This window comes from Pipistrellus kuhlii, unplaced genomic scaffold (assembly GCF_014108245.1).
Source record: "Pipistrellus kuhlii isolate mPipKuh1 unplaced genomic scaffold, mPipKuh1.p scaffold_m20_p_19, whole genome shotgun sequence".
In the NCBI taxonomy this organism is placed as follows: domain Eukaryota; kingdom Metazoa; phylum Chordata; class Mammalia; order Chiroptera; family Vespertilionidae; genus Pipistrellus; species Pipistrellus kuhlii.
Genome location: NW_023425504.1, coordinates 17,534,073 through 17,559,497, shown reverse-complemented (window position 1 = coordinate 17,559,497; position 25,425 = coordinate 17,534,073). Strand labels below are relative to the sequence as shown.

General features: G+C 37.8%; 1 protein-coding gene across 1 annotated transcript; it reads left to right on the top strand.

Annotated features, from left to right (window-relative positions):
- The first annotated feature begins 1,009 nt into the window (after positions 1-1,009).
- SH2D1A (SH2 domain containing 1A) lies at positions 1,010-25,425 on the top strand. Its single transcript, XM_036443547.2, has 4 exons — positions 1,010-1,285; positions 16,432-16,495; positions 21,358-21,499; positions 25,061-25,425. The coding sequence occupies exons 1-4, from the start codon at positions 1,149-1,151 to the stop codon at positions 25,099-25,101; spliced, it is 384 nt and encodes a 127-aa protein (XP_036299440.1). The 5' UTR covers positions 1,010-1,148; the 3' UTR covers positions 25,102-25,425.

Here is a 25,425-nt window from a genome sequence, read left to right as displayed (position 1 = left end):
AAACATAGTCTTATTCTGGTGAAAAAAAAGTTTTGGGGAAATATTACTTAATAATACTTTTTGAAATTGAAGCAATGCTTTACTTCAAGAGAAGAAAATGAAGGTTGAAAAGTTAAAAAAATAATGATACATGGTTTAGCATCAACTGAAGACAAACATATTCTCTACTAACAACAGAGGATAAAAGTTACAACACAATTATCAACATTTGCAATGTGATTTAAAACAAGTTTTATGCCTCAAATGCTGAAAGGTGGGTCCTATACATCAAAGGGCACATACAAGTTTTTATAAAGACAAAGTACCAATTAAATGATTTAATTCTCTCATCTACTGCCCATTGCATAAATATGGGACAGCTTCGCACATAGACTGATTCTTAAACCTTTATCAGCATTCTGGGATCTTGGACAAAGAAGTAGAAAAAAAATCTATTTTCTCAGGGTCAAGATTGCTCAAGAAAACTGCAAGGGGTAAAAGTCAAGGGGAAGTGGGAGGGAGAGGAGGAACTTGTTTGCCACAAGTCCCTTGTTCACCTACCACTTCTGATTCTGTAGGGGTCTCCTGGCTGTGTTCAGTAGTGCTTGCACACTGATAATATCGGTAGTTTTTGTGTTTTGGTCTCTGAGCTTTTGTCCTTTCATTGTTTCTCTGTGAGTTTCTCTCCCATATGAAGGTCGTGCACAACTTATCTCTATCATCAACCCCTTGGGGTACTAGTTAAGGTCAGTCATCCCTGGTGGCCTCTAGGCAAATGGAAATAACAGAAGCACTACCAACCATTCCTGTGTGCGCATGTTGGTAGTACAGTACTGATCTTATTGATATAAGGACCTTCTTCCAATTGTCCTCTGTTGGACGGGTGGGTGTGGAACGGGGAGGGAGTTGAACCCAGTGGCAATAACCAAGCTGCTAAATTGCTAAGCTGGTTTTAACTGAAGGAGGTTTTAAGGCAGGTAGGCAACATCCTGTTGTTTGGGCGCTCTTCTCTCTTTTTTGAACTGGGAGTCAGGTGGCTGACTCGTGCTTGGTTGCAGCAGCAGCAGCAGCAGCAGCAGCAGCAGCAGCAGCAGCAGTAGCAGCAGCAGCAGCAGTAGCATCTCTGTTCTCCAAGCCCACACCTTGGCCCGCCCAAAAGTCCACAGGCCATGGACGCAGTGGCTGTGTATCATGGCAAAATCAGCCGGGAGACAGGGGAGAAGCTCCTGCTTGCCACTGGCCTGGACGGCAGCTATTTGCTGAGAGACAGCGAGAGTGTCCCAGGGGCGTACTGCCTGTGTGTGCTGTGAGTACATTGTGGGGTGGCTGGGCCTGGGGCTTGCAGAGGGTGGGCAGGGGCAGTGGCTATGGGTGGTGGGGGCAGGCAATGTGTTTTCTCAGGTCCAGCCCAGGGCCATGGTGGACCATGCTGTGTATTTCACTCCTTGAGCCTCCTGATCTCCATAAAAGGCCTCCCCAGCACCTTTTGGTTCGGTTGCAGAGAACTCCTTTTTGAGTGGGGAAATGAAGTCTGGAATTTACCTTTGTTCAGAGAAAGACCCAGGATCCCGACTTACCACTTCCCCATTGTCCTCTAGTATAGGCCAGCAAAGTAGAGGCCTGGGGTGATGGAACAGCCAGATTTTAGGGCCACTAGCATCTGAGAGAAAGAAAGGCTTTTCCCGAGCTTTCTTTAAGTGGATTTGGAGGTATCATCTCAAAAGAAGACAATCAACTTCAGGAAGAGGAAGCAGACTAAAAAACTAAATCCATTACTGTGAGAATGCAGTGTCAGTTTCGGTAGGGGAATGTCAGTTTTGAAATGGGGATGTTTGTGAGTAAAACTGCCTCTCTGGATCTGCTTATTCAGCTTCCTTTAGAAGAGCTGTGTTTGGAGCAGGACCCTTCTTGATAAAAGCTTGTACAGACAAAAGTTGTAAAGGACATGGAGGGAAAACACCCTTATTATGAATCAGCTTTGCCCTTCACCTAGGCACATCTATGTCTAACGCCCCATTTTGAATCAGAAGCAACTTCGTTTTTGCTCCAGGGCTCAAGAGTCATGCGGATCTGAAACCTAATCCTGTGCTAGTCCAATGCTAGGTTTGTGACTTTAACAAGTTAACCATTAGGCCCTCAGTTTTCTTATCTATAAAATGGGTATAATATGACTACCTACCTCATAGAATTGTGAGGGTTAAATGCCATAATACAAGTAAAAATTTGAGCACTGGACCTGAGACACAGTAAGTATTCTGTAAATGTAAGCTATTATTACTATTATATATATTTTTAGTCAGTTTCTTTCAGTACTCATGGGACATTTCTAAGGAAGTACGTAGCTCAATTACTTTTTGTCAGCAGGATATAAACACCCATATGAAAACACCGGCTCTGCATAGTAGGTTATAGATAGAAACAAAATGAGTGAAAATGCTTGGTAGTAATTTCTATATCTAATGATACACTGCAAGGTTTTAAAGTACCTCCTGGGCCAATGAAGAAAGATTATACTGAGGCTGATGACAGAGGATTTTCACTATTTATTTATTTATTTGTTTATTTATTGATCAAGCCATGTTTGTGGCAACTGTCAGGCCACGCCAAATGCATTCATTTTAAAGGCTTCAAGGGAAATACTTGGAAGCTATTCAACTTTTGGGCTCATATCTTTATTTTTGCATATATATTTTTTTTTCTCTCCCCCCCCCAAGTGGAAATTGGGAAAGGTCAATGAAAACCAAGTAGAATTCTTAGGCTCTGTTCTTTCAAAAGAAGATGGAAAAGTGAGTGGACCAGTCCAGCTGGTGTAGCTCAGTGGTTGAGCATTGACCTATGAAACAGGAGGTCATGATTAGATTCCCAGTTGGGACACATGCCCGGGTTGTGGGCTTTGTCCCCAGTGTGGGGCTTGCAGGAGGTAGCTGATCAATGCTTCTCTCTCATCATTGATGTTCCTATCTCTCCCTCCTCCTTCCTTCTTCTCTGAAATCAAATAAGTGCTCTTTCCTGTCTTTGTTATGCTATATCTCTTTATTTTTCTTCAAGGAGCTTTGAACTACCTGACATTTGCTTGTTTACTTATTTATTGCCAGGCTCTCCTACTAAAATGTAAACTTCCATGAGGGTAGGACCTTGTTTCGTACACCAGGAACACAATTTGGCACATAAAAGGCATTATGAGGCACATAATAGGTACACAATATATATTTTTGAACTAATGAATGAACCATCAAAGCAAATACTGTTTCTTATTACTAAGAGCTTTGGATTGATATCAGGAGGCCAGTGTGTGGAATCTGGGGAAGTCACTTAACTTCTCTGGGTTCTAGTTTCCATATTTGTAAAACAGGAATAGTAATATTTTCCCTGCCTTCTGCATAAGATTGCTGTTTATAAAATAAGCAAAAGACAAGGACAACTTTAGCCTTCTGCCCATGTAGGGCAGGAACACATAAGAAATTAATCTAGGCAGGTGGGGACTACTCAAACATTTAAGTTGTCATCCAAAGGGAATCTTGCATAAATACAGCTTATTTCTTTCTTTTAATTTAAAAAAAAATATATTTTATTGATTTTTTACAGAGAGGAAGAGAGAGGGATTGAGAGTTAGAAACATTGATGAGAGAGAATCATCAATCAGCTGCCTCTTGCACACCCCCTACTGGGGATATGTCCACAACCAAGGGACATGCCCTTGAAGGGAATCAAACCTGGGACCTTTCAGTCCACAGGCTGACGCTCTATCCACTGAGCCAAACCGTTTTTGGCTCTTTTAATTTTAAAAATATGTTTCTAAAATTTATCTTTATTATTGAAAGTGCTAGAGGCCCAGTGCACAAATTCGTGCACCAGTGGGGTCCCTTGGCCTGTCCTGTGGGATTGGGCCAAAAATGACTCTCCAACATCCCCTGAGGGGTCCCAGATTGTGAGAGGGTACAGGTTAGGCTGAGGGACCCCACCAGTGAACGATAGGGGCTGGGGAGGGACATGAGAGGTTGGCCAGCTGGGGAGGAACTACAGAAGGGCTCCTACATTGACCCCCTCCACCCCACTCCAGCCCTGCCCCAGGCCTTCACTGCACTATTGTCTGTGTCCATGGGTTATGCATATGTGCATATAAGTTCTTTGGTTAATCTATCCCCCCTCCTAAATTCTCCCCCTCATCTTCCCTCTGAGATTTGTCAGTGTGTTCCATGCTTCCATGTCTCTGGATCTATTTTGTTCATCAGTTTATTTTGTTCATTAGATTCTACATATAAATGAGAACATGTGATACTTGTCTTTTCAGTTTTTATGACTGAATTTCCATGCAAACCTCCTTATGCAGTCCCAGAAAATAGTAAGCAAATTGGGAGTCCCCCTAGCATCTTTTGATGGGCACACTGGACCCTCCAACTCTTAAAGAGTGACTGCTAGACTGCGTTACCAAGGGAAGATACTAGGATATATTGCTTTTTATGAGAGTTCTTCAACGTTTTTGAGTCAGGAGTCCCTTTTGATAAACATAACCCTTTCTTCCTGCCCCTAATTTTAGAACTAGGCTGTAATAACAAAAATCACATTTCATTTTTAAGTAAGCCATGCACTTATTTTAAACAAAAACATGATGATAGGGTTTGCTCAGAATAGTTTCTCATTCTCTCTTCTGTTTACTCCCATTATTTAAAAAGGTTTGGTTGAGCTTTAGTTTCTGTATTTTTAATGTAGGAATATAACATTGCATTTGCCTTCAAACTATAAACTATACTTTAAAACTATGCTTGTTCATTTCCCCAGTTCTGAACCCTCAGTCACGGCCTTCAGATAGTCCTTTTCACCTGTTCAGTTTTGGAAAATTGAATCTCATAAAATACTAAAGAAGTTTTCTATTTATAGAACTGCTCACCTACATTTAAAGTGAGAAATTGTTCTTTAACTATTTTTAATAAATAAATCCTATATTTTTATACAGTAAGTTTATTTAAAAAGTTATTAATATCTATTCATATTATAGAAAATTTGAAAATATAGATAGTGGGAATTAGGGAAAAACCATCTATAGTTTTATAACCTGAAGACAATTATTATTAAAATTAAGTTTATTTTCTTCTAAATTTTAATTTTAATTTAAAATTTTTTTGTAAACACACATATGCTCTTACAATAATTGTATTCTGATGAGTTTTCTGCTTAACATGAAAAAAAACATTCGCCCTGGACGGTTTTCTCACTGGTTAGAGTAGGGGTGTCAAACTCAATCAGAGAAGGGGCCAAAATCTAAAATCCAGCCTAAATCGCGGGCCGAATGGTTTACTGAACAGTCATAAACTGTCATTGTGATGGAAACGCAGTGGAGTGCAGTGATGACAGCGCGGTGCGGGCCACATTGCAAGGCCTGGCGGGACGGATTTGGCCCGCGGGCCTTGTGTTTGACACATGTGGGTTAGAGTGTCAGCCTACAGACACTCCCAGGCCCATGTCAGGATGCAAGCAGGAGGCAACCAATCAATGTATCTCTCTCACTCTCCCTCCTCCCTCCCTTCCACTCTGCTTTTTTAAAAAAATCAATGGAAAAAATATCCTTGGGTGAGGATTTAAAAAAAAATCTCACAAAACACCCATTCATATGTAATGTTCTTACAAATGATTTTTAAACATTTTTATTTAAAAATATTTTTATTGATTTCGAGAGAGGAAGGGAGAGGGAGAGAGAGATAGAAAGATCAATAATGAGAAAGAATCATTCATTGGCTGCCTCCTGCACACCCCCTACTGAGGATAGAGCCTGAAACCCAGGCATGTGCCCTGATTGGAATTTGAACTATGACTTCCTGGTTCGTTGACACTAAACTATGCCAGTTGGGCTCAAACATTATTATTATTTTTTAAAATATATTTTATTGATTTTTTACAGAGAGGAAGGGAGAGAGATAGAGAGCTAGAAACGTCGATGAAAGAGAAACATCGACCAGTTGCCTCTTGCACACCCCCTACCAGGGATGTGCCCGCAACCAACGTACATGCCCCTGACCAAAATCAAACCTGGGATCTTTCAGTCCACAGACCGAAGCTCTACCACTGAGCCAAACCGGTTTCGGCTCAAACATTATTTTTAATGGCTGCATGATAGTCCAGCCAGTGACTGTACTATATTGTCCTTAACCAATAATCTACTTTTAGACATTAGAATCATTCCACTTTTTGCTATTGTAAATTCCATTATGATTACTATTTCAGTCCATAAAGTTTTCTTTGTATATGTGATTACTTCTTTAGGATACATTTTAAAGATGTGCAATTTCTAAGTCAGAAAACATGAAACAGCTTGGGATTTTTGATGTATACATGATCTTCGAATATTTTTTCCTAAATGACCTTTCCAATTCATATATTTGTTCACCAGTAATGCATGATAGTGTCATTTTACCACACTATCCTTAAAAGTGAGAAATTCTATTAAAAAAATTCTTGAAATTTGGTGTCTCTTTATTTCATATTTCTTTGATTAGTGATTGAGTGTCTTTTTTATAACCGGAAAGCTGCTGTAGATCTTTGTTCATGAATTGGCTCTTTATGTACTTTACCCATTAATCATTTGGATCTAACTATTTTTCTTAACACATTTTTATATACTTATTCTTGATCTGTTGAAAGTATCTTTTCTCAGTTTCATGTTTGCCATTAGTTTTCTTTGACACACAGAAAAATTAAGATTTTTTAGTAGTCAAATCTGTCACTCATTTTCTTTGTGTTTGATTTCTTTCTTTGCTTCTCAGTTTAACAGTTATTTCTCCTCCAGAAATGTCATAAAAACTTCATTCAATTTTTTTTTTAAATTTGTGGTTTGGTTACTTTAATTCCATTTAGAATTTTATTTTAATGTGGAGAAAGGACCTAATTTAATTTTGTTTTGAAATAGCTAACAATTTATAAATAGAATTTTCATTCCCCATTGATTTATTAGCCTCCTTTACCATATATTAAAGTCTTACCAGTAACAATTCTTACATATAACAATTATTGTTTTGCAACTATTTGGCTCAGTTGATCTACTTATTCTTATATTACTAGCACTATCACATTGTGGGGGCAGGAAAATAAGTTTTCCTTCTGTCCTTGTAAGTTCTGCTTGGACTAATAATCAAATTAACATGAGACAGATTAGCAGGACAAAATGATCAAATTTATTAAATATATACATAGGGGCTTCAATAAGAATATGAAACCTTAGGACATATTGGGCAGTTGAAGTTTGTTTACATGCCCTTCTAAACTAAGGAGAGGGAGGCAGGTATATGGACTTCAAAGGGAAAGTAAGCAATTCACAGGTAGTTGAGAAAGAGCAAACCCATGGTAAATGATTTCTTGCTGGGCCACCCAGAAATAACATGACACAGAAGAGAACCTAACAAACAGACTTGCTTTGATCCTCCCTGTCTGCCACACTTAATTCATATGTGCTAAAGTGAATATGCTAAGGTTTCATTACTGAAGCAGTTCCCCCCTCCTCCCCCCCTATCTGAATATCCTTAGGGAGATAAAGGGGAGGAAAAAAACCACAAAATTTCTTGAGTTTGTTAGGTTTTAGTTTTAACTAGAAACAATCTTCATGGCAGCATGGCACTCTCTGGGGAGACTCATTTTGGAGTAACATAATGTTTTAATACATTAGAAAAGTATTTGCTATTCTTGCCCTGGCCAGTGTGGTCAGTGGTTAGAGTGTGGGTCTCATACCTAAAGGTCCTCAGGTTTGATTCCTGGTCAAGGGCCTGTACCTAGGTTGCAGGTTAGATCCCCAGCCCCATCAGGGCACATGCGGGAAGCAATTGATGGATGTGTCTCTCTCACATTGACCTCTCTCTCTCTCTCTTCCTCTCTCTCTCTCCCTCTCTCTCTCTCTCTCTCTCTCTCTCTCTCTCTCTCTCTCTCTCTCTCTCTCTCTCCTTCTCTCTCCTCTTTCTCTTTCTCTCCCTCTCTCTAAAAATCAATGCAAAAAAATCCTCAGGTGAGGATTAACAACAATAAAAATAATTATTTGCTATTCTAGAATAATTTTGTTAAATTTAAAAAATCCCATTGGGATTACACTAATAAATAAAGGAGGAATTGTCATCATTAAGGAATTTAGTCTTCCCACCCCCAAACCTGACATGTCTTTTTATTTATTAATTTTTTCATTTACATCTATCAATAAAGGTTTATAGTTTTTTTCCTGTAGATATTGCACATTTTAAAGTTTATTTCTAGTTATAATGTGTATAAATGTGTATTGATTCTTTCATTTCTATTGTAAATAGAATCTTTTCCCACTATATTTTCTGTTGCATAGGAAATCTATTGACTTTATGTGTTTTTTTTATAGTCACCCAGTATAAAAAATGCTCTTATTAATGGTAATAGTTTTAATTTAATTTTATTCTTTTTTATTTTTAAGATGTAACACGTTTCTTTTCACTAAGGTACATTTGAGCTCTCACTTTTCTTCCCTTCTAATCCTCAAGGTGGATAATAATTGGAAAAATCCCAGCTACCCACTGGGATAGTTTGATAGTGATAAGAGAAAAACTAATTTAAAATATTTAAAACAATTAGTTTGATGAAATAGTTTATTTCCATAATTAGCATACTTCTGTACATATCTGACTTTGCTACTTATCTAATAGAATATTTGAAGAAGTGCTATTATATTCTTTAGCTTCAAGGACACATAATGAAGTCATTTGACATATAAAAGGATAATTATCTTTTTGTCCTTTAAGATTTAAAGGATGATTGGGAATAAAATGCCTATCAAACAATTTCACTGGAGCAGTGGGGGAAGGAGCAGTGACAAAATAAAATTGCAACTTATCAGTTGTAACAGAGAAGAACAGTGTCACATAAAACTTGAAAGAATGAGAAATTATAACAACTTATAGTTTAAAAATATTTTTATTGATTTCAGAGAGGAAAGGAGAGAGAGAGAGATAGAAACATCAGTAATGACAGAGAATCATTGATCGGCTACCTTCTGCATGCCCCACACTGGGGATCAATCCTGCAACCCGGGTATGTGCCCTGACTAGGAATCAAATTGTGACCTCCTGGTTCATTGGGTGATGCTCAACCACCTTGGCCGGGCTTACAGTTTTTAAATGCAATTTGATATGTGCTTTGGTGTCGCCACCATAATTACTTTGGATTAATTGAGCATAATCTGTTAATTGCAGAGCAAGCCAGAAGGCCAGCCTAGGATGAAATTTGAAATTTACAAACTACCAAATGGATAATTTACAGTCCCATAAATTAAGTGCTGACTCTGGTTGACAATATAAAATTGAAGTGGCAATATTACTCTGAAGTTGTCATTTAGCTTAAGGAAAGGGGATATCTGGGTTGACCTTTTTTGGGCTCTTCCCTTCTGGCTTCAGCCCTTTGGCCTGATTTTGGATTCACCTTAAAACCAGTTTGTTAATTCATTCTCTCTGGTATAAGAGAGCCCAGATTTTCTAGCCAGATTCTCTGGGTATGCATCCCAACTCTGGCCATCAAGTAGCTATTTTACTTTGGGTGAGGTACTTAAACTTACTGTGCCTCAAGTTTCTTATTTGTGAAAAGAGGGATGGTACTTACCTCATAGGGTTGTTTATGAGGATTACTGCATGAGTTAATATTTGTAAAGTTAACATGTAGTAGGTATTTGTTGTAAATAAAAGTTCTATAAATAATTGCAATACAAAGTTAGACCATTATAGGAGTACATAAATAAAATGTTATGTGGCAGTTCAGGAGAAAAGATTATATTTATTGTCATGACTCATCAAAACTGGGGTTACACAGTTTTACTTGAAACTGAATGACACAGTTTTACTTGAAACTGAATGACTTTGGACAGTTCTGAAAATTCAAATTCACTCTTATAGAATGAATATTGGGTCATAAGAAATTCAGAAACTTCTTGGATCAGAGTATAGTCTCAATAATAATGGCTTTGTATAGGTTACTATTCCTCTGGATATACAAGTTCTGAAATATTTGTTTAAAAATCAGTCACATTTAATTGTGCCTTAAACTTTGCACATTGCATTAGTTTATACAGACACAGACAGCATGAATATTATTTTGCTTTATTTGCAGTGTCATGAAGAAATCATATATAGGTAACCTTTTTCTTTTGTGTAGTCCTTGAAGTGGTATAAAGAAGGAATTGATGTGGTTTTATCTGTTCTAAACCAAGATCTGTCCCTGACACTGACCCCTTGAGAAAATAAGTGAGGCTTCTTTCTTTTTGTCCATTTCTAAAAAATATGTTTTATTGAGTTTTTACAGAGAGGAGGAGAGAGGGATAGAGAGCTAGAAAATTTGATGAGAGAGAAACATCGACCAGCTGCCTCTTGCACACCCCCTATTGGGGATGTGCCCGCAACCAACGTACATGCCCCTGACCGGAATCGAACCTGGGACCTTTCAGTCCACAGACCAACGCTCTACCACTGAGCCAAACCGGTTTCGGCTCTTTTTGTCCATTTCTAACCAGACATGTTTTTAAGGGTTGGGGACCACTTTTGAGGGGGGTGGAAAAGGCAAATTTAAATATCAGCAGGGACTGAATCAGCATATCATTTGTAATCATTAAAATGCAAAATATTAGTTAAGAAAATAAATGGAGACAACAAAAAAACTCTACTGTTTTCCACCAATTATTCATTTTCTAGATTTTTTTCATGATAAAATTAAAATTCCAAGCTTACTAACATGTCTGAAAAAGGTTTGATGGGAGAAAAAAGTTAAGATTGCACTACATTCTTGGTTTGCTGGTATTAATGGAAGGAGTCACAGGAAAGGTAATCCTAAAAGGGATGTAACTGTTTCTTTATATATACACTGAGTGGCTAGATTATTATGTTCTCTGAACGCATAATAATCTGGCCACTCAGTATATATCCTATATAATAAACGGCTAATATGCAAATTGTCCTCTTGACCATGAGTTCGACCAGTAGGCAGGCCAGCCAACCACCCATGTCCTCTCCCCTTGGCCAGGTTGGCTGGACCCCACCCATGCATGAATTAATGCACCAGGCTTCATATATATATATATATATATATATATATATATATATAAATTTCAGAGAGGAAGGGAGAAGGAGAGGGAGATAGAAACATCAATGATGAGAGAGAATCATTGATCGGCTTGCCTCCTGTACGCTCCCAATTAGGGATTGAGCCCACAACCCAGGCTTGTGCCCGGAATCGAACCGTGACCTCCTGGTTCATAGATCACCACTCAACCACTGAGCCACACCAGCCAGGTGGGATGTAACAGTTTTTAAAAATGAATGATATTTTTATGGTTTGTTATTTGCATAGGCTAGACTTGTAAAGCTCCAAATGGTAGTTATACTTCTTTTCCTTTTTTTTTCTTTCTTTGTTTCTTTCTATGGAAATCTTTAGTAAAAGGCTAACAATTTATGCAAGCTGAAGAGAAACCAGTGTATGCTTATTTTTCTTTAAAAAAAGTATAAGCCACTTATATAACTTTATAGGGAAAATTAACATGCAAGGATATGTTTATATTAGTTTAAATTTGCTTCTAGTTTATATACATACAGGAACAGACAGTTTTGAACAGTTGTAATCAGTGTCCACTTTTTTTCACATACTATCATTTTATATCAACATACATTTTTCTGAAAAATATAAGACTCTAATATCTTTGAATTTTGGTATAATTTTGTACCATTCTATTGGAATTTTCCTTATTTGAGGAACATTTCTTATTTAGGAATTCTTACGTTAATTCCATTTTTTCACTATTAAAATAAAACTACTATGAAAACCTTTGTTAAATTGCTTTTGCCTTTTGACTTCCTGAAGTGTATGAAGATGAGCAAGGTCATTACATAAAAATACACACACTTTTATAGCTCTTGTTATAATTTGCTTATTTTCTAGAGCAGTTATTTTTCAGTGGACAGGGAGAGAGTATGTGTAGTTTGAAAAAACCCATATTCAATATCTTAGTTGAATTTTATATTACAAAGTTATTGTTCATAATAAAAGGTACAGAAAACAAAACTATGAAATCTTGTTGGGGAAGAGGCAGTAAATGCTTCAGAAACACTGCTCAATGAACTGAAACAATTAAAAAAAAGCTTCAGCTCATATTTAAATAAAGTTTCATTCTTAATGCATAGACTGAGTGACTCTTGGGGAAATGACACAGAAGTTCCCGAGTGAGTTAAAGGAGCCAGCTTGACTTTGGGGAAATTGCCATCAATATTCCCAATGAAGTGTGGGTATTCCCTTTGCATGTTAGTCACTTTCCGGTTCTTAGAAAACTCCTGGAAATCTTGTTAAAATGCAGATTCTGATTCAGCAGTTCTGGGGTAGGGCCTGAGATTCTGCATTTCTAATAAAATCCCAGGTAATGCCAGTAATGTTACCCTAGGAATGTAACTTGAATCGCCCTGGTTTAGATATCTTCTATCCTTGACACGACAGTGAGAGCTGACTATAGGAGATCCTTCCTTGGTCAGTTACTTCAGTAACTTGAAAGGGGAAGAGATGAACTGCCAACTTATCTGAGGGGTGAAAGAATTTTGCTCATTCAGAAATTTGAGGGGTTGGGGATAGGAAATTGTTAATATTAAATGGGTTAATCACCAGAAGTTTTATGTGTCACCTACACAGGCTTGTTCAGAGACTGAAGGAGGTAAGGACTTTTGAAGTGGTACTCAGGTTCCTGCTGCTTAACTGAAAGTGAGATAAGATCAGATTCGTTAGGAAACAATTTTCAAAACAGACTCATTTGTTTTGACTAGATGAGGCTGAATGATAGTAGGGAAATAAATAGATTCATTGTATTTTTTAGAGACCCACTGTTTTAGAAAGTGGAAAACCAGTTACTTAGAATTTTGCTTTCATTATTGCTGAGATTTTAAATAATGCCTTTCCACGCTATCTTTAATAGTACCAAATTATTGTAATTAATTGCTTCCCAGAGGGAAAATAGATTTAAGATCTATTTCCCTGCTTCTATCTCCATTTTGTGTGACTTTAAGAAAATCATTTCAAGTTTTATGTTTGAGTTCCCATGGTGGCTCTGGTTACTTAACTTCTCAGAGTGTCAGTTTTCTAATCTACAAAATGAATTTCATAAGAGGAAGTTCATAAGATTGTTGTGTGGTCCAAAAGAGATAATGCATGTATTATGGACTAAATTGTGGTCCTGTCAAATTCACATATTGAAGCCCGAACTCCCAATGTGACTATATTAGATACCCTGTTTCCCCGAAAATAAGACAGTGTCTTATATTAATTTTTGCTCCCAAAGATGCACTAGATCTTATTTTCAGGGGATGTCTTATTTTTCCATGAAGAAGAATACGGTACACATTTATTGTTAAATGAAAATAAAGGAAATTTATTCCCTGTATACGGCACGGTAGTACGGTAGTTGTCAACACAAACCAGACAAACTGTGAATCCTACAGTATCAAGAATTTACTCATTTATTCAATGACAGTCATGTCATCATCTTCTGAAACATCATCATAACAATCCAATTCCTGAATTTCCTGGTGAATTTCTTGTAACTCCATTTCTTTCAGAATCAGTGGACTAAATCTCTCATGTTTAGCCTAGGGGGCCTTATTTTAGGGGGGGGATGCCTTATATTTCACTCAGAAGGAAACCTGTAAGTAGGTTTTATTTTCGGAGGATGTCTTATTTTCAAGGAAACACAGTAGAGTCTTTAGGAGATTTAATGAGGTCATAAGGGTGGGACCCTGATCCAAGAGATGGGTGGTCTTATAAGAAGAGAAATCTCTCTTCATGCATGTACACAAAGAAGAGGTCATGTGAGCACACGGCAAGAAGGTGGCCACCTACAAATCAAGAGGAGCCTTAGAATGAAAACTATGTTGCTGGCATCTTGATCTTGGATTTCCAGCTTCCACAACTTTGAGAAAATAAATTTATCTTGTTTAAGCCATTTTGCTATGTCAGCCTAAGCAGACTAATACAAATTTTGGTACCAAGAAATACAGTGCTGCTGTAACAAATATCTAAACTTGGAAATGGCTTTGTAACTGCGCAATTGGTAGAGGCTAGAGGAGTTTGGAGGTGCATGCTAAGCGAAGCCTTCATTGCTGTGAACAGTGTTGGTAGAGCTACAATATAAATGTGAAAGGTCATTGATGAGGTCTTAGATGGAATTAAGGAACATGTTATTAAAAACTGGAGAAAAGAATTTATATCCTTGTTATAAATGGAAAGATTTTAGCTGAACTGTGGTCTGGTGTTTTGTGGAAGGTAGAACTTGCAAATTGGATCTTTAGTAGGAGAAATTTCTAAGCGAAGTTGTTGAAGTGCCTTGGATCCTCCAACTGCTTATAGTAAAATGCAAAGGGAAAGAGATGAATTCAAGAAAGCATTGATAAACAAAAAGAAATCAGAAATTAAAGATTTGGCAAATTCTTAGCTTACCCATAAGGCAAAAAATGAGGAAACTTCTTCTGGAGAGAACACCAAGGGTGTGGCCAGATAATCACTCCTTAAGGAGATTACCCACGATGTTAACTAGCCATTTCAGCAGAAGCCAGGAATAGAGTTTAAGCTCCAAACTGTCAATTTGGGCCAAAAGGAATAGGACAGGAGAACAGAACAATTTGGCTGCAAGCATGCTTTATCTTTTAAGAAAAGAGAAGAATGGCCTTGAAGATGATTCAGAGATCATCAGTGATACCACTCCCACCATAGGCTGAGTATACAGGCCCAGGAGGGCAAGTCTGCTTCTACCTAGGTTTCAAAGTGAAATTAGAACCCAACATTGCTGAGTGCGCCAGGCTACCCACCAGAACTGTAGGGGTGACAGTGACACCCAGTGTGCCTGGAGGGCAGAGTATCAACCTGAAGAAGATTATTCTCAAGCATGGACTTGGCCTTATGAGGTTTTGGACTTGTTTAGAACCTGTCACCCTTGTTTTCCTTCCCATTATTTCCTTTTGGAATAGGGATATCTGTCCTATGCCTGTCCCATCATTGCATTTTGGAAGCAAACAACCCTTCTGGTTCCACAGGTTCATAGCTGGGGAGGAATTTTGCCTCAAGATGACTCATACTCAGAGTCTCTGAGTATCTGATTAGATGATATTTAGATAAAACTTTAGACTTTAGACTTTAGAGTTGATGCTTGAATAATTTAAGAATTTGGGGGCTTTTGTGATGGAATGAATGTATTTTGCATATGACAAGGACATGACTTTGGGGATATCAGTGGTAGAATGCTATAAACTGAGTCATGTCGCTCACAAATCCATATTTTAAAACCTGACCCCCAAATGTGGATGTATTTGGAGATAGGTATTTAGAATGTATTTAAGGTTAAATGAGGTCATAATGGTGAGGCCCTAATCCAATAAAATTGGTTGCCTTAAAAGAAGAAAAAGAAAAAGAAAAAGAGAGATCATTCTCTCGATGCACACACAAAAAGAAGAGGTCACGTGAGGACATGGCAAGAAGATGGCTGACTACAAGCCAAGAGAAGAGGCCTCAGAATGAAACCTATGTTGCTGATACCTTGATCTTGGACTTCCAGCCTCCAGAACTGTGAGAAAATAAATTTCTTTTATTTAAGTCACCCAGTCTATGATATTTTGCTATGGCAGCCTGAGCAAACTAATATAGATAATAAAACTCTTGGTATGTAGTAGAAATCAAATATATAGACATAATGCATACAAACTGAGTAATGAGGGAGAATATTTATTCCATATGAAAGGATAAGCTGTTTTCAAGTAGTACTTTAGCAGAACTCCATTTTAATTCAAATTGCTGTTACCTCTATTTTATAATATATAAGGCATCCACAAAAAATGTATACACACTTTGAATAATTATAAAGGCAGTGTTTATTAAAATATATTTAATTTTCAAAATTGAGCTATAAACTCTTAAAGAGTGTATACATTTTTTAGGACACCCTGTATTATAAAGTAACATAATAGTAGTAATCTAGGAGTATAGTATTACATTTATTATACTTACAATTAACATTATTATTCCTATTATTTTAAGTGGGCCTGATAGTACCTTATCCCAGTGAAATGTTCTCACTTTAATGTTCTATATGTACTGAAATATAATAAGGCTATAAGTTAAATCTATTTAATAATTCATGATTTTTACCAGTTGCAACACAGGTCTTTAGTTTGTTTTTGTCTGAACTTTCTCTCAACTAGACACATCTTTAGGAGTGTGAGCTTCTACATTTTTAAAAAAGGAATAAAGAATGATTATTGGAAACCGATCTACTGGATATAACATACAAGCCAATTAGATTCCCCGGGCTTTTGTTCCTATGAATTCATGGTGCCATATGTGTGTGTCTCAGTATATGTGACATTTATATGTAATAGTAAAGCTCAAATTTAGAGCATCCACTTGTTCTTTTGGAATTTTTCAGTAATGGAGTTTATTCTTTCACAGGTATCAAGGTTACATTTATACATACCGAGTATCCCAGACAGACACAGGTTCTTGGAGTGCTGAGGTATATATCTTTTATTTTTATCGATACTTCTATGGGTATCAGGGAGGTGTTTGACTTTAGGGTGGTTTTATAAAGGAGCTGTCAAATCCTACAGTCCCCAAATATTCATCAGATTCAAATCACTAAAGCGGCAATCCAAAAGTGTTCATGGATCATTAAGAAGCCTCTAGAGAACTTTGGTCCCAGTTCTGTTTAACCACCATTGTTATGGCGTGGTCTCGCCTTGGGGAAAAGAATAAAAAATGTGGAGGAGTTGTGTCAAACTTTTAGTGCCTATGCAAACTTTTAGAAAGCATATAAAAATGTGTACCATAATTAAACCAGCATTTATTTAGTGACTGGTACTACTATAAGTGTTGCTGCTGTGGGGGGTTATTTTCTCAAAGCTTAAATAAATACTCTTGGGGAGATACAACATGAATTAAATAGCAATTTGAGAGCCTGGACTTTGCTGTTAGGTGGATCTGGGCTCCAAGTTGGGTCTCCCCTCCTCCCTGATAGGTCTATGACCTTGGGCAGGCTACTTAACTTTTCTATGAACCGGTTTCTTCATATGTATAATGAGGCTAAAAATAGTCCCTTATTCATAGGGCTCAGTTTATGATTAATAAGATAATGCATATAAAGAATGTTCTTAACCACAAGACCTAGAACATAGTAAGCCCTCAAAAATGTGAATTCGCCCAAATTGCTAACAAACAATACGATTGTATATAATGAAGTGCTACCTTATTTGCCACAGGAGTTCAAAGAAGGGAGGGTTTTCCAAGTATTAGGGTAACCAGGTCTGCTCTAAGTTTGAAGGCAGGACTCCCAACTAAACCAAGTGGGAAGGACATGGAGAGGTGGAATAGAGATAGAGGGAAGATGGCAGTGGTTTTTAAGCTATACTCTGCAAAATCTTAACGTTTCTTTCATCTGGGTGTCTTGGTGTTGTCTGGGGGTTGCAGAGGCAGAGAAGGATATAGGCAGGTAGGCTTTGGATCCACAGTTTGTCTTTAACCTGAGCAGTTCTCTTTTATTTTGTTTATCAACTAGAGTTCTGAGTAAGATTTCATTAGAAAAATGGATTCTGATTGCTTTGAAAACATTTGAAAGTCATTGTATCATGGCAAGAAATACCTGTAGAATGACTCTATTTCCATGTACAAGGCTATTATATCATATATCACCAATATAGAGGATCCTACAACTGAAACTTTTGACCTCAAATGCTTTCTCTGATATCTGACTCTTTTAAACAGTCTGTTTTTTATGACAGGAGCACTTCTTTGTGAGCTGTTGAAAACATAAATGCTAATATCAACCTCTATTAATAACTCAATAAATTTATGCATTTAAGAAATTCTAAATACTAGACTTAAAAAAATTAAAACAGCTCCAATGTTTAAAAATTCATCAGTAAACCAGAAAGCATAAATTGCAACTACAAATGTTTGGAATTACTGAGATGAATCAGGGCAACTTTTCAAACACAGTGTTGCTTTATATCAGGATAACTAATACTGCAGTACTAATTAGAGGAAACCAGTACCATTTGGAATAAAAATTATTTATACTTGTTTATTTAAAAAATGTCTGCATTGTTGCAGATGATTAAGTAAGAAATTAAATTTTATTTATTATGAAGAATAGTTGTATATGATATCTACATGTATATTTGTATGTAATTTGACCTGGAATAGCTCTTCTCCCTAGTGAAGTAGCATTCAGCTGTGGAATGACAGTTTTTATGAAAAGTGTCTTAAATGATCAGGGTTTACCTAACCATGTCTTCAGACTTGTTTTCTTTTGTTTCAAGTATAACATTCTATGCAGATTGTTACATACTTGTGATTATGCTAAGGAAGAGAGGACATACTAAACAAAAATATGTCTCATGCTTTTGTCTGTTTTGACCCTGTTTATAGAAAAAAATATAGTGATATTACAATTCTCTGCATCAAGAGAGCAGAATGTTGGCATTTTTTTTTCCCCAAAGGGAAAAGAGTTAAAAAAAAAAACTCTTTAGATTTATTTTTTTGAAATGCATATTGCAATTTTTTCCTGTTTGCTAACTTTGCCTTCTCTATTGTACTTTTGCTAAGGTGAATATTAAACTAGTGTGTATTCCCAGATCTCATTTCACCTGGTTAAAAGAAATTTCTCTAGAGCATATTGAAGGCCAGCTGTGGTCCAAAACATGTTTCCACAGATAACTAAGAGATGACAATATGGGAAATGTGCAAATTTGAACAATAGCTGAGTTCAGTGACAGGATGGGAGTTGTCAGTGTTACAATTCTTATGATAAATGTATTTTCAAAATTGGGTAAATGACTGTGTTCAGAACCATGTTTTAGTTTCACACTGCAGGAAAAATTATGGCAGTAGGATTCCCTCCTCTGTGCAAAAATTGTGCAAGGAATCTAGGTAAGCCTGAGATTTGATTAAAAGAGTGAAATAAAATTGAATCCTGGAACCACTGGATTATGAAAGACAAATATTTATGTGAATTTCTAGTTTTATTTATATATTTATTTTTAAAGCAGGGTTTTTTATTTTATTTTATTTATTTTTTAACTCTCACCCGAGGATATTTTTCCATTGATTTTTAGAGAGACTGGAAGGGAGGGGGAGAAACACAAAGAGAGAAACACATCTATTGGTAGAGGTAGAGGTATGCGCCCTTGACCAGAATCAAACCTGAGAGACTCTTCAGTCCACAGGCCAAGGTTCTATCCACTGAGCAAGGACAGAATTTCTAGTTTTAGATAGACTTTTAGGTTTTATTATTGCCTAGTGTATTAACTTCTCTCATGTGACACAGGCTAAAATTTTGCTAAATTGTTACCTCAGAGAATCCTACATACAGTCACCTATCATTTATGAACATGTGCATTGCCAGAAGTGACTTGTAATAATTGTATGAACCTCTCCCTGCTGACTTTAGGGCCTTTGTGTTTTTCTGGATATTTGATCATCAGTAGATCAATAAATGTTAAATAATTTTACTTGTTAACTTAAGCAAAGCACTATAAATGAGGTCAGCCATTTGCCAACAAAACATTCATCCCAAATTCAAATTGTTTGAATAAATCCAGTGCTGTTATTCATCTCTGTTAACGTGGATAATAACGTGTTAACTGCATATAAGTCCCGATAAAAAAGCTGATAAATAATTTTATAAGCCATAAGAACAGCTAAGATGTGTGATTTGAAATATTTCCACACTGGGAGAGTGTATAGTTTCTCTTTTGGTTGGTGACTTTAACTTTACTATAATCTGTTTGGTCTAGCCATGATATGAAAGGCAAAAGACTAGGTCCTGGGATATAGAGTCAGTTCTGCCTCTGGTCATCTGTGGGAGCTTGGGCAAGATGAACTATCTCTTTGCATTTCCATTTAAAAAAAAATCCGTCAAACAAGAATAACCAAATCAGCTAATAACTCCCCATCTCTGAGGAACCAGTAGAAACCAGAGGTGGGAAAGTGTTTTGAAAATGAAAAAAAAAAAAGTGTTCTAAGGAAGATATAAGGAGGTATTTTGTGCCTAGATCCTGCCTTTGCAATTTGGAGATTTTAACTTGAAGCCAAAGAACTGTTTGGGCCCCTGTAAGAATGATCGTGTTATTTTGGATGAAGTAGAGTTCTGGGAAGGTGTTTTTATAGGGGTGGAGCTGAGTGCAAGAGTGGTCTCTACCTACTGATGCTCCTAGCTGTGTGAACCTCAGTGTACACTAATTCAAAGCTCAAAAGACCTTTCCCAGTGCTTTCACTGAAAAATTACTTACTCCAATGCAGGAAATGACTGAGAGTTACTATGGACAGTGTGCTGTCTTCAGCTTTTAGTCTAGTTGGCAGAATTCTACATGCCAGCCCTCATGTTTTCTCATTAAATGCTAACAAACAGCTCCCACCTCAAAAATATTCCAGATGGAATAGCTGAAAAACAGCTTTCTAAAAAAACTAGTCATTGTTCAATTGCCTATAGCAATACTATTTTATTTCATGTCCAATGACAGTTTTGAGATGATGCCTAAAGCTTGGCTCATAAGCCTTTGCAGGAAATTGTTATTGATTTCAAGCTGTGTTTTTGCAAGAGAACTGATGTCAGGAAAAGGAATACATTTTACTAGTCACTTGCAAATAATGATGTCTTCGGAAACAAACAAACAAATAAAAAATGGTGACCTTATACAGACTTTCATTTTCGTGTCATAGACAAAACTTTGTCACAGTGAAGTGTTGAAGCAGAGAGTAATTTGGGGGAGGAAACGGAAGTTTCCCAAGGAGGAGAAAATTTAATGTGAAGGATGAGGCAGGACATATTGTGAGGTGAGCATATAAGGACTAACTTAGCCATGCATTATGTGTATCATAACAGTCAATTTTAATTTCCTGTGTAGCATTTTATATTGTGGGATGATGACAGGGAAGATACGTGGTGGTGGTTTTGTTTTGTTTTTGTTTTGTTCTTCAGACTTTTTATTAATGACCTATAGGATCTAAGTTTTTTTCTGTGTTTAACTGCATCTTCTAAGTTGGTGAATTCATTGTGGGTAATGTCCTGTATACCCTTAGAGGTTTGGGATGTATGATTGGTAGCAGGCAGGAAGGGCAAGGCAATGAGCAAGAGCTTGTACAAACTAATACCACCCCTGGGAGAACTGAAATGACAGCTCATTAGCTCCTCTTGCAAGGAAATTCAGCCAACCAAAGTAAGCTCTTCTGGGATGTTGTTTTTTTCTTCTTCCTTATGTTTTCAAATATTTGAACAAGTTACACAAATGTTACCTCTCTAAGCATTCCTCACACATTTTGTAGGGTTTTTCATAGCATTATGAGGTAGTTGAATAATTTTCTTGGCCTTTTATTTTCCAGACAGCACCTGGGGTTCATAAAAGATTTTTTCGGAAAATAAAAAATCTCATTTCAGCATTTCAGAAGCCAGATCAAGGTATTGTAATACCTCTGCAGTATCCAGTTGAGAAGTCCTCAGCTAGAAGTACACAAGGTACTACAGGTATGGTTTACTATTAATTTTTCAAAAATTTATTTTATTATTATTTTTAAAGTATATTTTTATTGATTTCAGAGTGGAAGTGAGAGGGACAGAGAGATAGAAACATCAATGATGAGAATCATTGATTGGCTGCCTCCTGCACATCCCCTACTGGGTATTGAGCTCACAACCCAGGCATGGGCTGCTGACCAGAGTCAAACTAGGGAGCCTTCAGTCCACAGGCCAACACTCTACCCACTGAGTCAAACTGGCCAGTATCAAATTTTTATTTTAGTTACAGTTGACATATATAATCATATTAGTTTTAGGTGTATGACATAGTGATTCAACATTTTTTAACTTATGAAGTGATCACAATAAATCTAGTACCCATCTGACATCATACATAGCTATTATGATACTAGAGGCTCGGTGCATGAAATTTGTGCATGGGGATGGTGGTCCCTCTGTCCCTGGGTCCTCTCACAACTTGGGACCCCTTGGGAGATGTCAGGCTTAAACCGGCGGTCAGACATCCCTCTCGCAATCTGGGACACTTCATGCACCAGTGACCATACTTTTAATACAGGTGAAAAGCATCTTACTATTGTATGGGCAGTTATAATTTTTTGCCCTGATTATAGTACATAACATGATCCTTCTGACTCAGTAGTACCATTGTCCCCATCTTCTGGGTGGAAAAACTGAAGCAGAGAGAAGTTAAGTAATTGGCTTTGCCACACAGTTATGTGTCAGAGTCAGGGCTGACCACAATATGTGTAAGCCAGAGTCCATGTATGTCATGGCTCCATCATCCCATTTTTTCAGTGTTAGAGTAGCCTTGCCAGGTTTTAATTTTTAAATCTAAGAGACTGTTCCTAATATGCAGGGTAGGGTTCCTAGGCCTGGCTGACAATCAAGTATATCTGTGGGGCGACTGGCAGGAGGGGCAATTAGGAGGCCTGGTGCCGCCCACTGACCAGCTCTGCCCCCTCACCCCGATTGCCGCTGGTCACCTCCCTCTCCCTCTCAGGGGGCAGATGCTCAGTGCAGGAGCTACCCTCAACCAGGGGTAGAGGTTCGGGGGAGGGGGGCAGCTCCTGAGTTGAGTGTTGGCCCCCTGGTGGTCAGTGCAAAGTCATTCTGCTGGCTGTTCTGCTGTTCTGTTGATTTGCATATTAGGGTTTTATTTTATAGAATTTTTGACTGTATTCCCTATGCTGTGCTTTATATCCCTGTAATAATTAAAGGGTAATATGCTAATTAGACCAGATGTATTCGGGACATCATTCTGGATGCTGTACCTGATGAAGCCAGGGCCAGAGGAAAGCTAGCCTGAGTCCAGGTGCCTGCTGGTGGCCTGGGGGAAGCCAGCTGGGGTCCCAGGTGCCTACAGGTGGCCAGAGGGAAGCCAACCTGGATCCTGAGTGCCAGATGGAAGCTGGTGCTGGCAGCTGGGGAAAGGAAGGCCTACTCTTGCATGAATTTTCATGCATCAGGCCTCTATTTTATAAGTGGAAGTTTGTACTTCTTAGTCTCCTTCCTTTTTTTCCTCCCAGACTCCCACCCTACTGTTAATTTTTGTTGGGGTTTGAAAGCTTGAGGTTATGAGCTAATCTATTCATAAACATATTGTTATTAGTGGGTTGATGCACGAAATTCATGCATGAAGAGGGGTGTTCCTCAGTCCAGCCTGCACCCTCTCCAATCTGGGACCCCTCAAAGAATGTTCTATTGCAAGTTTACAGGGATCAGGCCTAAACCAGCAGCTGGACATCCCTCTCATAATCCGGGACTTCTGGCCCCAGCCACTCATCTGCCTGCCTGCCTGATTGCCCCTAACCATTTTGCCTGCTGGCCTGTTCTCCCCCAATTGTCCCTCACTGCTGGCCTGCTCACTCCAAATTGCCCCCCTTGCTGTCCTGATCACCTCCAACTGACCCCCACTGATAGCCTGTTCACTCCCAACTGGCCCCCCTGCTGGTCTGCTTACTCCCAATGGCCCTGAGCCCCACCAGCCTGATCACCCACAACTGCCATCCTATTCTGCCTGATCACTCCCCAGTGACCCAAGGTCCCAGCCCTTCCTTTTTTTCTTTTTTTCAGAGCCTCCTTGAGCAGAGGCCAGGGCTGTCTGAAAGCAAGTATCTAGGATTTATTTATCTTCTATAATTAAAACTTTGTAGCCTTGAGTGGAGGCCAGGGCCAGCCAGGGCAGGCAGGAAGCTTGGCTTTCTTCATTGCTGGGGCAACCCAAGCTTCCTGCTTGCTCCAGCTCTGTGGCCACTGCCATTTTTGTTAGGATTTATTTATATTCTATAATTGAAACTTTGTAGCCTTGAGTGGAGGCCAGGGCCAGCCAGGGCAGGCAGGAAGCTTCGTTTCCTCCATTGCTGGGGCAACCCAAGCCTCTTGCTTGCTCCAGTTCTGTGGCCAGCTGCCATCTTGGTTGGTTGTGCTAATTTGCATACTCACTCCTGATTGTCTGGTAGGCATGGCTTGGCATAGAGGAGTGACGGTTAATTTGCATGTTTCTCTTTTATTAGTGTAGATAGGAAGTTCTATAAGAAAAATGCAATGAGAAAGTAGATGTAGCCAGCAAACCAAGTGAAAGGAGAGGGGACTATCCCCATGCTTTGATTTCAATATGCTGTTCTATAAAATTTAATGAAACTAACACAAAATAATATTGACTGTAAACTGTACTTGAAAAAGAAAAAGTAATTTTATAGTAAAAATTCCTGCAAAAATGTAAAAAATTCTATGAACCCACATTTGACATCTCATTCCATCTCATTTCCCCCATTCTCTTTTGTCAATGCATAAGTATCATTTCAGTTCACTAATTCAGACACAAATAATGTTCAAGAGGGGACAACTCAGAGAACACCTGGGTGTCCTTTGCCTTTGCTTAGTAACTAGATTTTCCCTTTAGGAGGGAAAAGCTGGTGTTAGCCTGGCCAACATGATCCTGATTTTTGAATTTGTGATGCCTGCATTAATGAAATTTCACTGTAGCAAAGAAAATGAAACTAGTAGACTTTATTATTTCACAGGCACAAATTGTTACATCTCCTGAGCAAAGCTATTTTAGTGCACGTGTCAGGCTAATAACCAAATACTAGCCAACGTCATCTGCAGCCATCAGATATGTAATTGTTTAATCACCCATTGAAAGGGGTTAATCATTTGTTTGGAGTGAGAAGATATGCCTGATAGAAACAATAAATATTTATGATAAAAGAAAATGAGTTGATATATCCCTTTTTGTGACAGGGACCCGGGCTCAAGCATAAAGTGACGATTAGACTCAAGTGGTAAATTAAATTAATAAGTAGTTGACTTTTATCATAGACATGGAAATAGAACTCCAATTTAGAAATTGCCTAATTGTTTTTTCTGCTCAGCATTTCATAATTTATAACTCAGTTTTAAGCATTATTTCCGTGAGCTATATCATTGTGTTGTACCTCTGTGAGCTTTATGCAATTGGAAATTTTATGATTATAAGTTCGAGTTAACCAGTAATCTTAATAGATTGCACATTTATCTTTCTTAATTTTTGTTATTATTTTTCTTTAGGGAGAAGAGAAGATCCTGATGTCTTCCTGAAAGCACCATGAAGAAAAATAAAAGACCTTGTACTTTATTTTCAATAATTTAAATATATGTTAAGTATTGTAGATAATACAGCTCAGTGAGCTACAAATGCATTTTTAAAACCATTATAGTCCTGTAATGGAAGCATCTAACATGATGTTAAAGCTGAAATGGACTTGGCTGATAATGAGGAGCTTTGAAATGAGGATTGGGAAAAAGTAATTCCACGGTTTTTTTCAGTTATTATATTTGCGAATGGGAAATGATTTAAAACATGATATGTTATAAAAGGTTAATGTTAATTTGTGCCAGATATAAATAAAAACAATCCTTAGTTTTTATTCAAA

What these genes read in the sequence shown, in the direction of transcription:
- SH2D1A (XM_036443547.2), top strand. Translation starts at nt 1,149, where the DNA reads ATGGACGCAGTGGCTGTGTATCATGGCAAAATCAGCCGGGAGACAGGG. An exon ending in GCGTACTGCCTGTGTGTGCT is followed by an intron (nt 1,286 to 16,431) that starts GTGAGTACATTG and finishes ATTCTTTCACAG; the next exon opens with GTATCAAGGTTACATTTATA. An exon ending in AAGTACACAAGGTACTACAG is followed by an intron (nt 21,500 to 25,060) that starts GTATGGTTTACT and finishes ATTTTTCTTTAG; the next exon opens with GGAGAAGAGAAGATCCTGAT.